The following is an 18,274-nucleotide window of genomic DNA, read 5'->3' on the forward strand; positions in this document are numbered from 1 at the left end:
TCACCAAATATGCAGACAGAGAATGGAAACTTCCGCCGTGGAAGGAAATGGGCTAGAATACATGGTGTAGCTAAACAATGGCGTTCATGCAATGTTTTATGGATATCGACAAAGAGTAAAATGGAGTTCAATGGTGACCATACTAAAGCTGCTGTAAAAAGGAAAAGTATTGGTACGGCCACGCGTACACTGTATCCTCTGCAAGCAATTTAATTTACTGTTGCAGCAAAATAGAATAAAGTTTATACAAATCTCATCCAACACGCTCTGGGATGTGTCCACACCAGAATAAAATATAACTTGGCATGCATTGTGGTCTTCACATCTACAGCATGTCAACTTACACTGTGTATATGTGCCACGGATTTTACCCATTGCAAAGTAAAGGGTGAAATCTGCAGCAAATTTGCTGCATTTTGTGCATCAAAATCAGCAGTAAAATCCACATGATTTGCTATGGATTTTGGCCAGATATGCTGCAGATTTGCGGGGCATACCCTCACATATATCTATACTAAAACATGCAAATTGGCATTAGGCAAAGATTACAAGCAGCTTGTCAAGGTCTGCACAGTGACCAATGGAAACCATCAGGTGCAATTCTAACTTCCTACAAGAAAGCATTATCTCCTGAGTTCTGTTTGACCACCTATCATAGATAACCGCTGAAGTTTACATATAAATGTAATACACAATGTTAAAGGCTATGTACAACTTTGGAGGCCATTTTTGTTTATGACTGCATTTTACTCATTTTTGGCTAAAAATTATATTTTCAATTAGCCTTTATTAAAAATATTGAGCCATTCTGTCACCAAGGGTCAACTGTTTTTCTAACTGTATGACTGGTACTTTCACTTTGTGCCAGTTATCTAATAATCCTCATCTGTAAACTACTGAGAGGTCAAACACTTATTTACACCGAATTCCTATAAGTAAGATAAGAACTGAGCTATAATGAGTGTTTATAAGGTCGGAGAACAGAGATAAGGAGTCTGTGTTCCCCTAAATGAGGGAAAAGACAGAAAATCCACAGGCTGCTACTACAGCATATTAGCTATGTACACAAAAAAGGATTCCATATTTTTAATAAAGAACAATTGAAAAAATTAATTTTTAGCTCAAAATAAGAACAATGCAATAATAAAGGCTATGTACACCTTTCGGGGCAACTTTTTTAAGTGCAGTTTTCCATTTCCATGACTAGCATCGATGGCTGTGACCCCTTTATCTTTTCATTTCTGTGCCACTGCCTTGTCATTTGAACAGAGCTGCGTTGCAATTTCCACTTCAGCCCTATGTTGGGGAAATCTAAAAGAGCCAATGCCACTACTTTCTCAGCTGTTGGACCCATTCAGATGAAGTTCTCAATCAATATGTTCACAATATGTTTTGCACAGGAAAACATGTATAAAAAGCTCAATTCTTCAAGGATTACAACAAAACTAATAAGTTACCTTGCTCTAAAACTCGCAGCAAGATCTTCCAACATTAAAACAAGATGCAGATGCTAAATGAGTCTTAAACAAATGTTTCTTTTTGCTGTCACTGATACTTTTTGCTAATTCTGAATATTAAGCTTTGCTTTACCTTTCACACATTGCACATGCAACAGAGAAGATGAGATTTTCATGCGATATTCATTCCTTCAAGGCAAATTACTGATAGGTGCATGTGAAAGAATGATTGCTTTATACTACAGTAACAAAGGATCCGAAATGCTGGGCACGCAACACATTCCTATCAAAAAAATATTTAATAGGCTGCTTGGCATTTTTCAAAACCAGAAACAATCTTTAATAATGGATTCTAGGAAACCCAGCAGCAAAACTTGACTTGAGGACCATTACTGCTAGATAAATGTAATATCTTTAAATAATGGCATGCAGAGCAGGCGAGATAACAATGTAATGTGCTAGAAAGCCCCCACAGCAATGGGATAGGAAAACTTAATAAACTGTATCTACCTGCTTTAATGTAAAAGGTTCAGACTCTTGAATAGTAAGAGTGTCCTAGTGATAACACACAAAGTACACAGAAATGCGCAGATTATCTACATAGATATAACACAAATCGAATCAAATTAAACTTTACCTGAACATTTAACTTGTGCCCTTTATGAAGGCAAAAGTTATTTGTAGGGTGGAGCTCTGGTTTTTGCGGGAAATTAAAAGGTGCTTAGTAAATGTTCCATGCATTCTGGTCCAGTTGAGCAAATACATGGAAGCGGTTTAATAAACTCATGCACATCTTCATAAAAACAGAAACGGTCAAATAAAAAGCAGTGTTGGTTAGTACAGCGCAGAGCGACTTACATGCTGCCTATTTTAGAAGAAACAGGCAAGGAGTCTTTTTCCCTAACAGCACTGGAACTTGTCTCCAGGTTAATCTCAGTCCCTTGCACTTCAGGAACAGGAGGGAGGCAAGTAGACGAGGCATTATCGCCAGCTCCAAGATCAGCAGCAGTCTCGCTACTATCTGCGTAAAGTAACTCCTGCTGGGTAGTAGTTCTCCTTCTGGCCTGTAAAGATTAGAGGAAACCAGAAGTTTACTACATCCTATATTACATATATTTCATTATTTTGCCTTGCCTATAAGTGGTTAAGGGTATGTAAACTACACTAATAGTTGAGTAAAGGCCCACCCACTTTTTGTTCATAGGGAAGCTTGTTCTGGAAAACCAGCCGTATAATCGAGCAACCAATGAATAGAAAAACTGTAGTTTGCCAGCTGATGGGCATCTTCCATCAAGATGAAAGATGCCCAACTATTGGCAGCACATCTCCCTTGGTAAAGAGTGATGTGCTGCTGATAATCAATAGAATTGTATTAGGGGACCATACCTCCCACATTCAGTTTTCATTAGCCTGTGTAATCAGGCCGGTGCAAACGAGAGTCGATACAAGGTTTAATACAGCAACAAGATAACTGTCCCACTTCATTATAGATCTCAAATGTGCTGCTAGGGCTTTGTCCCATTGACAAACTGCAACAGTGTCACTGCTCCCCAGGATATAATAGATGCTGTAAGTGGCAATGTTCTACATGTACAAAGTTATACCTTTTATACAGACTACATCTAAGTGTAAACTTAATAATGGCGCTAAAAGGATGGCTATACCCTTTAAGTGCTATGGATACTGTTACAGACATTTTTAGGTTATAAAATAAAACATATTTGCAATTGGTTTCCATTAAAAAAGTTAGACCATTTTTTTCTACAGCTTGCATGTTTTACAATACAGCGAAAGTGCTCATTCCGTCAGATGAGCCCTCTGCAGTTCCTCTTTCTGACCGCTCCTGAAGATCCATTTTTATTTAAGTTTATTTGAAGTGGTCGTAAAGAGATCAGCCTTCAGGAGAGCACAGAGGGGACCTGTCCGAGAGCTTGTCTGATGGAATCAGAACACGGGCCGGAATCGAGCAGCTTGCTATGTAGAAGACAAAAGGTCCAACATTTTTTATTAAAATGAACTGCAAATATCCATACAATTAAAATGTAGCACATACCGTACATACATTACAGCAAACTGAAAGCTAAATATAAAGTTTACTTATTGTAAAATGCATCATGTTCTACAATGGTTAGTTGGTAAACAGCATATATAGCTTTTTGCTGCTTACCTTGCTTTTAGACTTTCCTTCACCACATAGTTTCATTAAATCAGATGAAAGCGTACTAAACAAAACAATAAAAACTATATTAAAAGGCATGTGACATAACACAAACACACTGTCCTATCGTGTACATAAGTGACCTAAGGAGGAGATCTGCGTCATCTTAAAAGCTCGCAATTTGTCATGACTCGTTTATTTTATTCACAAATTACTGTATAGTTGTATATTCCTTTATTCCAGCACAGAATAAGCAATTATTTAACCCATCCATCTAAATATGACCTGTCAGTTGAGGACAGCAATTTCTCACAAAAGCACTAGGGATATAATAACTGTGAAAAAAATCCTCACTGTAGAAATCAGTGAGAAGATGGCTTGAAATTCTCCCAATGTATCTTGCTAATTTTAAATGGCAAACAAGGAATGGGAAAATCTACATCAGTGCAACAGAAGGAAAATACATATAGCAATACATACACGTGGAAAATGTTGTAGCTATAAAAGTACTGGGCAAAACAATAAAATAAGTAGAAGCAGCACTGCAAGGCTGTGAAAAAACAAGTCTTTATTCCAGATGCCATGGCTTGGCTGACATGGCCATGGTTTTCAAGCATACATAGACCTCAAATGGTGCATATAGTGTATATACACACACACACAAAATGATGACATCATCAAGGTGTGCCAGGGAGTCACCTGATGACATCACACTGGTCAAAGAATAACCAATTGAATTTAAAGACAGTAACACAAAAGGCTATGTCAGCTGAAACATCTCATCTGGAATAAAGTCACTTGCTTTATGTACAATCTTGGAGTGCTGCCTCTACTCTTATTGCTTGTACCAGTGGTCAGCAACCTTCAGCACTGCAGATGTTGTAGAACTAAAATTCCCAGCATGCTCCAATAATTGCTATGGGAGGTCCTGAGAAGAGCAGAGCAAGAATGCACGCTGGGAGTTGTAGTTTCACAATAGCTGGAGTACTAGAGGTTGCCTACCCATGGCTTAGACAATCACAACGGGGGGGAGTTGGACCAGCCTGTATCTCTTGGATACCTTGGAGTGCTTTCCATCTGATACGTATGTTTAGAAAAGTGCATTATTATAAGTAAGTATTCTGGATAATAAAGGAATTTGAGATTAAAGTCATTTTGAAAATAAAGGATTTGTTGTAAGAACCTACCTGCCTTCCGTCCCTGGGCTTTGCAATGATCCTTCTTCGTCGCTGCTATTTTCTTGATTTTCTAAAATAAAAGACACAGGCATGTGAACATCATAGCGAATGTAGCAGCATTTTTTTGTAGAAATTCCATTTTTACTGCCACTCAAATTCTTATAAATTTAGGTAAAAAACACAACATGAAGCATTGGATAAGTTTAACCCCTTCAGGACACTGGGATTTTCCTTTTCTGCGTTTTCGTTTTTCACACCCGCCATCCCATAGTCCTAACTTTTTTTTCCCCCATTCACATAGCCTTATGAGGGCTTATTTTTTGCAGGACAAGTTGTGCGAGTGGGCGCCATGTTTGGGGACTGGAACTCCGCTGTACATGTATGGAGGAGGTCCTTAAGGGGTTGAAGAGGTTCTCTGGGCATTTCATCTAATTAGCACTTGGCGACAACCGGTGGAAGAAAAGATCTTTTACACAGTACTTAACCTCCCCTCACTCTGCTGATGTCACCATCTCTGCTGCGTTGACACAAGCTGCGTGTTCTTTGGTCTGGGTCCTGACCGGATGTGGTCACTTCTTTTCCTGTTCAGCCTGCAGTCTGCTTCAGCGCAGTGGAGATGGCAGCATCAGAGAAGCGAGGGACAGTTTAGTACTACAGGTGAAACTCGAAAATTTAGAATATCGTGCAAAAGTTCATTTATTTCAGTAATGCAACTTAAAAGGAGTTGCATTAATGCAGTTTAAAATTAAAATCAGGGCTTATTTTTTGCGGGACAAGTTGTACTTTCTAATGGCACCATTTACGGTTGCATACCATTTAGTAGGAAGCGGAAAAGAAATTCCAAATGGTGTAGAATTGGGAAAAACAGCAATTCTCAAAAAGGTTTTTAATTTTTATTTTTTTTACACTGTACACTATGTGGTAAAATTGACCTGGTATCTTTATTCTCCAAGTCAGTACGGTTACAACAATACCACACTTGTATAATTTTTCTTGTGTTTTAATACGGAATTTTTTTTAACGTGTGAGGAAAACAACATTTATTTTTTATAACCATATTTTGAACCCTATAACTTTTTTGTAGTTATGTGTACGGGGCTGTGTGAGGGCTCATTTTTTTGTGGGACAATATGTTCTTTTCAGTGATATTAATTTGAAGTGTGTGCCACTTTTTGATCACTTTTTATAAAAAAATATTGGGTAGTTGAAGTGACAAAAAATGGCAAATTGGCAGTTTTTTTTTTTTTTCCCCCATTACGCCATTTACCGTATACCATTAATATTGTTCTATTTTAATTGCATGGGCATTTTCGCAAATTGCGATGCCCATGATGTTTATTTTTTTATTGGTTAAGTATTTTTATTTTAGGGATTTGAACTTTTTTTTTTTACTTTTTTTAAGTCACCTTGGGTGACAATAACTGCCAATCATTCGATTGCCCATAGTGTTCATTAATGGCTATATAGATATCATTGAACACTTCTTTGCACTATACCAATACAAGGCTGACACCTAGTGGCTTGTATTGGTATATTCATCTAAATGACTCTGAAGCCTGCTTGAGGCTTCGGTCAATTAGCGCAATGTAACAGGTTCCCCAATCTCAGCCGGGGAACGCTGTTACCGGACCGGAAGCGCGCGACTTCCGGTTCCGGGCTGATCAGATGCCATGGTCACATTTGATCACGGCATCTGAAGGGTAAGATGTATGCAATCAGCCTTATGGCTGATCGCATTCATGTGCCGTGGGTCCCTGCTATTTAAAAAGGCAAAAAACCCACGGCTAAGGCGCGTGCTGTACGTGCGGGCGCCATGTTTGGGGACCGGACCTCCGCCGTACATGTATGCAGGAGGTCCTTAAGGGGTTAAAGAGGTTCTCTGGGCATTTCATCTAATTAGCACTTGGTGACAACCGGTGGAAGAAAAGATCTTTTACACAGTACTTAACCTCCCCTCACTCTGCTGATGTCATCATCTCTGCTGCGTTGACACAAGCTGCGTGTTCTTTGGTCTGGGTCCTGACCGGATGTGGTCACTTCTTTTCCTGTTCAGATGCACTATGCCCGGAAGAGCCTGCAGTCTGCTTCACCGCAGTGGAGATGGCAGCATCAGAGGAGCAAGGGACAGTTTAGTACTACAGGTGAAACTCGAAAATTTAGAATATCGTGCAAAAGTCCATTTATTTCAGTAATGCAAATTAAAAGGAGTTGCATTAATGCAGCTTAAAATTAGAATATAGTGAATAGGTTTAATATTCTAGGCTCAAAGTGTCACACTCTACTCAGCTAATTAATCCATACCCCCTGAGCTAAGGGTACCTGAGATTGTGACTTTGGGGTTTCATAAGCGGTAAGCCATAATCATCCGAATTATAACAAATAAAGGCTTGAAATATCTCGCTTTGCATGTAATGAGTCTATCTCTTTTTAAAATCTTTTTATTGATTTATAAAGGAGAGACAGATTATACAGGTACAACTGTAGGTGAACAACGTAAAGATAAATTCTGTGCCAGCAATGAACAACAACTGGGACCAGTATAGATGGTAAAATATGCCAGAGGCAATCGTGAAGCGGGGGGTCAAGTCCCAGAGGAAATTTACATTATCTCTTATTTAATAAGCAAGTACTGGAGTGTGGAGGTAGACCTGTAGGAACTAAGAAAACGACAGGAAAATGAAAAAGGCGGGTGTAAGTAGGAGAGTGTAGGATGGACTCTGGGAAGTATAAAGCGCTGCGGTGAGGAAAATCTAAGTTACTGAGCGGAGAGAGAGCGTGGGGTGAACTACCAAAAAGCAGCTAATAAATTGCTATTTGGTATAAATGGATTGAGGGCTAGGAGTCTCTGTATATCTGGTGTACACCTGTGGGATAATGAGGGGGGGGGGGGGGGTGGTATAAGTATGAGAGGCAGTGATGGACTTTGGTTATGGAGCATTCACTTTTCTACCTGCCCTCCACTGTATCCATGGTGACCAAACACTGCTATACCTATGGTGGGATCTTTTCTCCCAGTGGGAGAGTTCCTCTAGTCTGGAAAGGGATTCAGTCTTATCAATCCATAGAGAAATGGATGGGCTGATACTGGACTTCCAGTTAAAGGCTATTATTAATCTTGCTGCTGCTAGGAGGATACGTATCAGTGATTTATTCTGATTTGTGAGGGCATCCGGAAGTAATGTTAGTAAAGCAATTTTTGGGCAAGTGGGTAGCTGAGTGTCCGTAATTTTGAAGATAGCCTTAATGTTGTAATGAGTCTATCTCATATATTAGTTTCACCTTTTAAGTTGCATTACTGAAATAAATGAACTTTGCACAATATTCTAATGTTTCGAGTTTCATCTGTATGTAAAATATCTTCATTCCACAGGTTATTGCCAAGTACTAATTAGATGAAATGCCTAGAGAAACCCTTTAATTATCTATACAATGGATCCTCATATAAAGTAGAGAAACTCTGTAAACACATATCATTAACTTTTACTGCCCTTGAGTTACAACCGATGCTACATGTTCTTTTTTTCGGTTGGTTTATTATTTGCCTCACTGTATGCATCAGACACTGTACAGTCATCTCACGTAGGATAAACTGATGACTGCATTACAGGAGCTCACCTACCCTGCTAGAGGCGTGTCTGATGACCGGCTTATTGACCAACAACCAGAAGAAGTGTGAACACTATTCTGGATTTTCCAGAAGTTACTTATCAATGACCTATCTATGGCATAGGTCACCAATATCAAAATCAGCAGCTGTCCAACTCCCGCAACCCTGTTGATCAGCTGTTATAACCATCTGTGGTGGCAGAACTGGAACTACACAACTCCATCCGCTGTTCAGTGGCGATTACTTAGGCCCCTTTCACACGGGTGAGTATTCTGCGCAGATGCGATGTGTGAGTTGAACGCATTGCACCCGCACTGAATCCGGACCCATTCATTTCTATGGGGCTGTGCACACGAGCGGTGATTTTCACGCATCACTTGTGCGTTGTGTGAAAATCGCAGCATGCTCCTCTTTGTGCGTTTTTCACGTAACGCAGGCCCCATAAAAATGAATGGGGTTGCGTGAAAATCGCAAGCATCCGCAAGCAAGTGCGGATGCGGTGCAATTTTCACGCACGGTTGCTAGGTGACGATCGGGATGGAGACCCGATCATTATTATTTCCCCTTATAACATGGTTATAAGGGAAAATAATAGCATTCTGAATACAGAATGCATAGTAAAAAGGAGATTTTTGTGAAACTCACCTGTAAAATCTTTTTCTCGTAATTTCCATTGGGGGACACAGACCATGGGTATAGCTTAGAGATATTACTAGGAGGGACACTATGCAAAAAAAGAAGCTCCTCCTCCTCGGGCTATACCCCCAGGCACCTCCAGGAGAACTTCAGTCGTTGCAAAAGCAGTAGGAGAAGGAGAACGGAAACAAAACATTATGGAAACCATCACACAGCACACCCTAAGGCGTAAACCAAAAAAGGGGGCGGGAGCTGTGTCCCCCAATGGAAATTACGAGAAAAAGATTTTACAGGTGAGTTTCACAAAAATCTCCTTTTCTCGTTCATTCCATTGGGGGACACAGACCATGGGACGTCCCAAAGCAGTCCATGGGGTGGGAAAAAAGAACAAATCCAACACCGCCAGGAATAAACGTCCAGTAGTCAAACCGGAACCACAGCCTGCAATACCCTGCGCCCAAGAGCAGCATCAGCCGAGGCTAGAGAGTGTAACTGATAAAACTTTGTGAAAGTATGTAAGGACGACCAAGTGGCCGCCTTACACAACTGGGAAACGGATGCGCGATTGCGTCTAGCCCAGGAAGCACCCACTGCCCTTGTGGAGTGAGCGGTAATCCGCGACGGCGGAACGTGGCCGCGAGCGCGATATGCCGCAGCAATAGCGGAACGGATCCACCGCGCCACGGTGACCTTGGAAGCCGCCAGGCCCTTACGGGACCCTTCAGGAATCACAAAGAGAGTCTGAACGCCGGAAGGAAGCGGTAGCCCCCAGGTACACCTTCAGGGCCCTGACGACGTCCAGGGAGTGGAGAGCACATTCCTTGGGGTTCACCGGAGAAGGACAAAAAGAGGGCAGGACAAGATCCTCGTTAAGGTGGAAGGGAGAAACCACCTTGGGCAAAAAAGAAGGCACCGGCCTGAGCACCACCTTATCCTGGTGAAAGACCAGAAAAGGTTCCCGGCAGGAAAGTGCGGCCAGCTCCGAAACTCGCCTGATGGAGGTTATGGCCACCAGAAAAACTACCTTCCAGGTGAGTAAAACCAGAGAGATCTCCCTCAGAGGTTCAAAAGGCGCCGCCTGAAGGGCGCGCAGAACCAAGTTGAGATCCCAGGGGGGCAAGGGAGGCACATACGGAGGAACCGAATGCGCCACCCCCTGCAGGAAGGTTTTTACAGGTCTCAAAAAGGCAATGGACCTCTGAAAAAAGATAGCCAAAGCAGAAACCTGACCCTTTAAAGAACTGAGCGACAGACCCATGTCGAGGCCGGACTGGAGAAAAGACAGCACCACTGGGACAGAGAAACGTAGGGGCGAGTAGCCCGATTTCTCACAAAACACCAGGAAGGCCTTCCAGGTGCGATAATAGATTCGTGAAGAAGCCGGCTTTCGAGCCCTGATCATGGTTCTTACCACCGCATCAGAGAAGCCTCTCTTCCTCAGGATGGCGGTCTCAACAGCCACGCCGTTAAACGCAGCTGCCGTGAATTCTGGTGGAAGAGCGGCCCCTGAGACAAGAGATCCTCTCTGTCGGGCAGAGGCCACGGGACGTCCGCCAACATACGAGCGACGCTGGAGAACCAGGCGCGACGAGGCCAATCCGGAGCGACGAGAATGGTTGGTATCCCCTCCGCCTCGATCTTGCGCAGCACCTTCGGCAACAGAGGAATCGGAGGGAAGACGTAAAGGAGGCTGAACCGCTGCCATGGAAATACCTGCGCGTCCACCCCGTCCGCCCGTGGGTCTCGAGCGCGGGCAAGATACACCGGCACCTTGTGGTTGAGCCGGGAAGCCATCAAATCTACGTCCGGACGGCCCCATCGGTGGCAGATGTCCTCGAACACCTCCGGATGGAGAGACCACTCTCCCGGATCCACCTTGGTGCGACTCAGAAAATCCGCCGTCCAATTGTCGACTCCCGGGATGTACACTGCCGACAATACTGGAACATGAGACTCCGCCCATAAGAGGATCCTCGCTACTTCCCGCATTACTGCCCGACTGCGAGTCCCGCCCTGATGGTTGACATAAGCCACAGCCGTGGCATTGTCCGACTGAACCCGCACCGGGCGAGTCGCCAGGAGAGGAGTCCAATGGGAGAGGGAGTGGAAAATCGCCCTCAATTCCAAAACGTTTATCGGGAGACGGGATTCCTCCGTCGACCAGACACCCTGAACTGTGAGGTTCCGGAGAACACCTCCCCAACCGATGAGGCTGGCGTCGGTGGTGACTATCGTCCAGGAGAACGGAAGGAAGGACCTTCCTGACGATAGGTTCAGGGGAGACTGCCACCAAGGGAGAGACGCTCGAACTTGCCGGGACAGACGAACAGGAGTGTCTAGACCCCGAGGGTTCTTGTTCCAGAGGGCAAGGATCATCTGTTGTAGCGGACGAGTGTGAAATTGGGCGTACGGAATCGCCTCGAAAGAGGAGACCATAAGGCCCAGCACCCGCATGCACTCCCGAATGGTGGGACGTGGAGAGCGTAGAAGGAGCACCATTGCCAGACGAATCTGGGAAGCCTTGGAATCTGGAAGAAACACCCGAGAAATCGAGGTGTCCAAGATCATCCCCAGGAACGAAAGTCTCTGGGAGGGGTGCAGAGAGGACTTGGGGAGATTGATCAGCCATCCGAACCGTTCCAGGGATTGAACCGTGATTCGGATGCTGTCCTCGGCCTGTGGAAGAGACGGAGCTTTTATCAAGATGTCGTCTAGGTATGGTAACAAAGAGATGCCCCTAGTGCGAAGAAGCGCCATGAGAGGCGCCAGAATCTTCGTAAAAACTCGAGGGGCGGTTGCCAACCCAAAAGGTAGGGCGACGAACTGGTAATGACGCCCCCCTATGGCAAAGCGCAGAAAGCGATGGTGGGACTCTGCAATAGGGACGTGCAAGTAGGCGTCTTGAATGTCCACAGACGCGAGAAATTCTCCTGGACTCAGAGAAGCAATAACGGAGCGAAGGGACTCCATGCGAAACTTCCGCACCCGTAGAAACTTGTTGAGAAGTTTTAGATCCAAGATTGGACGCACTGACCCCTCTTTCTTTGGAACAACGAACAGGTTTGAGTAAAAACCTGTCCCCTGCTCTTCTGGGGGAACGGGGGAAATGACACCACGGTCCAGAAGAGAGGAGACCGCAAAAAAGAGGTCCGAGGCCCTGGCTGGATCCCCCGGAACGCGAGAAGGGAAAAAACGTTCCGGCGGGCTGGACGCGAACTCCAACTTGTAGCCGGACGTCACCACTTCCAGAGCCCAGGCGTCCTGAACGTGAGCCCTCCAGACCTGTTGAAAGGAGAGCAGACGGCCCCCCACCACGAGGGGTGGGGGCACCCCTTCATGCGGAGGGTTGCTTGGGAGCAGGAGGACGGGCTGACTGCGCCCGAGGCCGCCAAGAAGGCTGGGGCTTGAAGAAAGGCTTCTTGCGGGAGTCCTGGGACCCCCCTGCCGATGAGGATGACGGCGTCCTGGCAGTGGAGAAGCGACGAAAGGACTGGCCCCGGAAACCTGAAGGCCGAGACCGAAAGGGACGCTTGGTCCTGGGCTGGGGTAGATGAGTGCTCTTGCCCCCTGTTGCGGCAGAAATGAATTCATCTAGTTGAGCCCCAAAGAGCCTGGACCCTTCAAAGGGAAGGTTAGCGAGGGATCGCTTGGATGAGGCATCAGCATCCCACACCTTCAGCCAGACCTCCCTGCGCTGAATGACAGAGAGGGCCGAAATACGGGCAAAGAGGGAGCCGATGTCCATTGAAGCCTCACAGAGATATTTAGACGCTTGAGACATCTGGATGATAAAATCCAGAGTATCTGCAGAGGCGTCCTGCTCTGACAGATCCTGGTGGTGGCGCTGCAACCACGTTGTAAGGGCTCTGGCGACCCAAGCCGACGCAAAGGCCGGTCGCAGGGAAGCGCCCGCCAGCGAGAAGATGGACTTGGAAAGTGAATCCAAACGTCTGTCCACCGCATCCTGCAGAGAGGAACCGTCTAGGACGGGAAGGGCCGTGTTCTTGGCTAACCTGGCCACCGGAGGATCTACCTTAGGGGAAGAAGTCCACTTTTCCACTGTGTCAGCTGGAAAAGGATAAAGCGTATCCATACGCTTGGTGGCCGAAAATTTTTGATTAGGTCGATCCCAAGCTTTTGATAGGACCGCAGTGAATTCCTCGTGAATAGGGAACACGGCGGACTCCTGTTTCTTGGGTGGAAAAAGGGAGAACTCCCGACTAGTGGAGGGAGGAGAATCCCCTTGTATATTAAAAGTGTCACGGACAGCTGCCACCAACTCGGTTACCATGGTGGAAAGCTTAGGCAGGGGTTCCCGCTCCGTGACTTCGTCCGATCCGGACAATTCCCCATCGGATTTGCGCTCCCTGCGAGGGGGAGAGTCAACCGGGCATGCCTCAAGGCGAGGGGGAGAAGCGGAGTCATCCGAGGAGGAATGCTGCCGCTCACGCTGCCTTTTAGAAGTCAGACGCCCTCTGTGAGAGTCGCTGAGAGGGGATGGAGTGGTGGATGCCACTGGAGTAGTAGCCGCCATGCGCTCCATGAAGGACATGGCTGCCTTGACAACTAAGGCCAGATCAGCTGCCGCATTAGACATGGCGGAGGCCCAGGCGGGTACCGCTGGATCCGCAGGGGCAGAGGGAGGACCGGGCTGAGCAAGAGAAGGAGGCTGATCCTGTCCGGGAGCAGGGCATGAGTCACAGGAACCAGTGACAGAAAAAGGCCTAAGGCATATTTTACATGACTCCAGTGGAGCCTGAGAGGAAGCCTTGGAAGGCTTAGGGGCCCCAGGTTTAGGCATGATGGTATTCCAAAAAAGATTTCCTACCAGGTTGCTGCAATTCCTACCACCCAGGCAACAGCAGAAGTCTCCGGTCACCGAGAACTGAGGAGCTGCACGGCCGCAATCCAGCAGAGTCTCCGGCGTAGGGAGAGACAGAGCTGGACGCCGAGGCTCCGCCCCCTTGGACGCGTCATTGCGGCGCGAAATAAGCGCGCGCGCGCGCGCGCACTTCAAATACACCCCTTCGCCAGAAACGGCGCAGCGGGGGTTAATATCGGGAGGAGCAGGCCGGCGGGAGCTGCAGAGAGCGCAGCGGCCATAAGATAAAATACACTCCTTCAGTGCCAAGATTGCCGCCGGTGCGGCCATAGTCTGAGCTGCAGGCAGGTATCAGTGGAATCACCAGCCCTCCCCAGAAGGGCCCCCTCCCAACGGGAAAAAATGCCCCCAGCCGGTCCTTCTCTAGCTCACCTCAGGTCACAGAGCGCCAGACAGACGACATGAAGGGGTGGGGGGAGGGGGGGGAAAGGAGGGAGATTGAAGCAGGCAATACTTATCTGCACAGCATGCTCCCTCGATGTCCAGACCAGCAGGGATTCACCTCTTCAGACGTCTGACTCCAATCAAGGAGAGCAGTGCTCTGGTGGAGGGTAGGCAGCAGGTGTCCCAGCAGCTGGTGGGATGCCAGAGCTAACATGTCGAGCCTGGATCCACTTTTCTTCTGTGGGGGAATGGGAGGTAGCCAGGAACCTTCAGAAGACCGTGGCAGACCCTCCACAGGGGCCAGGAAAGCGCAATGCTGACCTGCGTCCCCATCTGAAACCAGAAAAAAATAACAAACAGGAGAAGAATAAATGTCAACCTCCTTGAACGGACACTAAGCAAAGACTGAAGTTCTCCTGGAGGTGCCTGGGGGTATAGCCCGAGGAGGAGGAGCTTCTTTTTTTGCATAGTGTCCCTCCTAGTAATATCTCTAAGCTATACCCATGGTCTGTGTCCCCCAATAGAATGAACGAGAAATAGGGCTGACGGCACTACGCTCATCACATGATCCATCACCATGGTAATGGATCATGTGATGGACCATGTGATGGACGCAGTGACGTCATCAAAGGTCCTATTGCTCACAGATGAAGACAGAAGAGAAGCCGGGCTGCACGAACAAGTGGATTAAGGTGAGTTACATATATACATATATTTTTTAACCCCTCCAGCCCTATTGTACCATGCATTCTGTATTCAGAATGCTATTATTTTCCCTTATAACCATGTTATAAGGGGAAATAATACAATCTACACTACAACTAACCCAAACCTGAACTTCTGTGAAGAAGTTCGGGTCTGGGTACCACAGTCGGTTTTTTATCACGCGCGTGCAAAACACATTGCACCCGCGCGATAAAAACTGAACATGGGAACGCAATCGCAGTCAAAACTGACTGCAATTGCGTTCCTACTCACGCGGGTTTGCCGCAATGCACCGTGTGAAAGAGGCCTTAGTGTGGAGAGCAGTGGAGATCCACTGCTTGGTTCTGACACCACAGTTCATGATAACAGCTAAATCGGTAGGGGTATGAGATTTGGGCCCCAGAAGATCTTCTATTGATCACCGATCCAAATGATAGGTTATCAATAAGTAAGTCCTGAAAAACTTCTTAAATTTAGGATTTAACTCAAGATCAATACAAATAATGTAATATATCGGTATTTACAAAGGTACTCAAGTTCTCACATATTTTATGTATTAATGGCAAAGAGGTTAAGCTGTGATATCACCTATATGTTATATATATATTTATTTTATTTTTTATCTGCCATTGTAACTTAAATTGTGTAATGATAAGCAGATAACTGCAGTAAAGTGATCTGTACAGACCAAGAAGTGGTGCCTATTATTACACTTGGAGGCCGGTCCAAAAACTGCAGGATTTTAGGATCTTCTTAAATATGGTGACACAGAAAATTAAAAATAACAACACCAACCATTCTTTAAAAATATTTAACAAAAAAATAAATTATTTGAACAGCAGGCCATTTTCTGATGACACATTCCTTTTACCCAGACAAAAAGTAAACTCTTACAGAAAAAGTACAAGTGGAGACCGCATTCTATAAATATTAAAATAAGCCATATATTTTTTTACTAATCCATCATTCTAGCAGGAGTCTTACCTTAAGTAATACGTTATTTTCTTCTAAATAGCTAAACAAAATCTGAATTGAACTACTGTACATATAGATAGGAAAAAATGGGTCCAAAAAGTTGTTAGAATAAATGACTTACTATGTGTAAGTAAACTAAAAAAACTAAAATAAAAGAAGATATGACCTCAGAGCTGGTTATATTTGGTGCAGCTAAAAAAGTTAAAGGTGACCTACATCTTTTATAAGGAGCAATATTATCAGCACCCAGCTGTTAATATCTTGATTAATGTATGGTAGAGGATGAGACTGGGAATGTATAAATGAAAGGATGGCATCATAGTAGGACATGCAACGTGAGCACATTCTCAGAAGGTCTGCGTGGTCTTCTGGTTAGTGCATATGGATAATTAGTAAGTCATGCATTTGCACAACACATAGTAAGCTAAAGACATACTTACCCATTGCAATGCTATCTAAGTCTGTGTGAATTCAAGCAACAAGGAAACAAAAACCAACACCACAATCAAAACAGATTCATCTGCCAAGAGAGCTAAACGCCATTCTTATAAAAACATTTAAAGATCACGTGAAAGGAGGAGAGAATACATGGGTGACAATCAACTTGAAAAGGGTGTGCTGAATATATTCATTATGGAAATCACAATATTAATTTTTACAATAAGACTGATTTGGCATCTATTGGCTACAAGCATAAAGCTATTTTTGATGTGATACTTGACAACATTATAATCAATGTAAAAGGTACAGTCAATGGCCACATTGTAAGCTGGTTTATCCACTATCCAGAAGTGCGAACTGCATTTAATAAAATCAGCAATCATTTTATATAAGTTGTGAGTCATCATGCATGTATACATCCTAATAAATAACCTGGCACAACCAGAGTGAAAAGATAAATATGGAGGGCTAGAGCAATTATGGTTGTACAGAGATTGTACAGATAACATATAAAATATGCTTGATCAACCCTGCTAAACCAGACATACTGCCTGGTAGGGTTGATCATAGTGACTAAGGAGCCCATTCTCTCTGCAATCAGTATTACCGTTCCATAGAAATTCTCATTATAAGGGCTCAAGCACATGACTGTTTGTAAAATACGGATCCCGGCCATGTGCATGCTGCCATTTTCTTTTTCACTTCAATAGAAATGTCCTATCCTTGTCCGTGAAACGGGCAAAAATAGGACATGTCAAAAAGAGGCTGGGCACTCGCTATACCTGGAGTAAGTGGCACTTTAATTTTTAGAATAGTCAGATATGATAAAAAACATATACAATGTAAACATATACATGTCATTTTTTCGTATCTGACTATTCTAAAAATTAAAGTGCCACTTACTCCAGGTATAGTGAGTGCTCAGCCTCTTTTTGACATTTAGCTTTTTTATAGATTGGGTGAATCTGTTGGCTGTACAGTATTTTCAACCAAAGAATAGGACATGTTTTCTCTTTTTTACAGGACTGCGGAATAGACGTGCGGATGCAGACAGCACATTTTGTGCTGTCTGCATCTTTGCGACCCTACTTAAATGTATGGGTTCGCAACTAATCCGCAAAAAAGCTGATCGGATGCGGACCAAACATACAATTGTGTGCAAATTAGGTGCTTGGAGCACCGAAGAGTTGGTCTACTCCCTTGGAGCAACCCTTCTCCGCTCTCCACTGCCACTGCCACTGCCCCTCTGTGAAAGAATGACAGGGCCAGGCATCCTGGGCCTACAATCTCACGCATGCCTAGCCTAGCTCCTTGTGCTCCAACCACCTCATTTGCTTATAATCAAAAACAAGAATTATACGATTTTCTCTGCAGCAGTAATACCAGTTGCAGACAAAAAGGGCACATTTTTTCACCATGATCAATCCTACATGCAGTATACCTGATTTAATAGGGTTAATCACGGTGACTAATTGCCTTTAAGGTATGTTTACAAGCAAATTTTGTCACATATTTCATAGCAGATTTGACCATGGCAAAAAGGTAGTGGTGGTTGTGGTTCTGAAAATCACAGCATGCCTAGAATATAATGCACAGCTTTTACACTTTTTGTAAATGGAGTATGCTAAAACCCCATCCTCTGCAATATACTACCACCATTGACATTCTGCCTTTAGCAGATGGGAAGGCCCATCATGGAAAGCGGCAGGGAAATCATTTTCACCATTCAATCTATCAGCTTAATTATCCCTCTGTAGGCCGCAAAATGTGCTCCATAACCACCCTAATGACAAAGGGTGATCTAGAGAAGAGATGTGCCAAGCCTAAAAAGCAGAAAGCATTTGCTTTAGG

General features: G+C 44.6%; 1 protein-coding gene across 4 annotated transcripts in view; it reads right to left on the bottom strand.

Moving 5' to 3' along the window:
- Positions 1 to 18,274, bottom strand: part of KIF21A (kinesin family member 21A) — a 175,348-nt gene that overhangs the window by 46,603 nt on the left and 110,471 nt on the right. For 2 of the 4 annotated variants that reach the window (XM_040412374.1, XM_040412389.1), the window contains exons 23-26: positions 16,423 to 16,443; positions 4,803 to 4,863; positions 3,625 to 3,679; positions 2,316 to 2,521 (exon numbers count right to left, since the gene is read on the bottom strand). In XM_040412374.1, the coding sequence (XP_040268308.1) occupies positions 2,316 to 2,521; positions 3,625 to 3,679; positions 4,803 to 4,863; positions 16,423 to 16,443 (343 nt within the window). The remainder of the gene's footprint in view (positions 1 to 2,315; positions 2,522 to 3,624; positions 3,680 to 4,802; positions 4,864 to 16,422; positions 16,444 to 18,274) is intronic. The other 2 variants (XM_040412382.1, XM_040412397.1) reach the window with 1 other exon arrangement.

The sequence above is a fragment of the Bufo bufo genome, chromosome 1, assembly GCF_905171765.1.
Source record: "Bufo bufo chromosome 1, aBufBuf1.1, whole genome shotgun sequence".
Taxonomy (NCBI): Eukaryota; Metazoa; Chordata; class Amphibia; order Anura; family Bufonidae; genus Bufo; species Bufo bufo.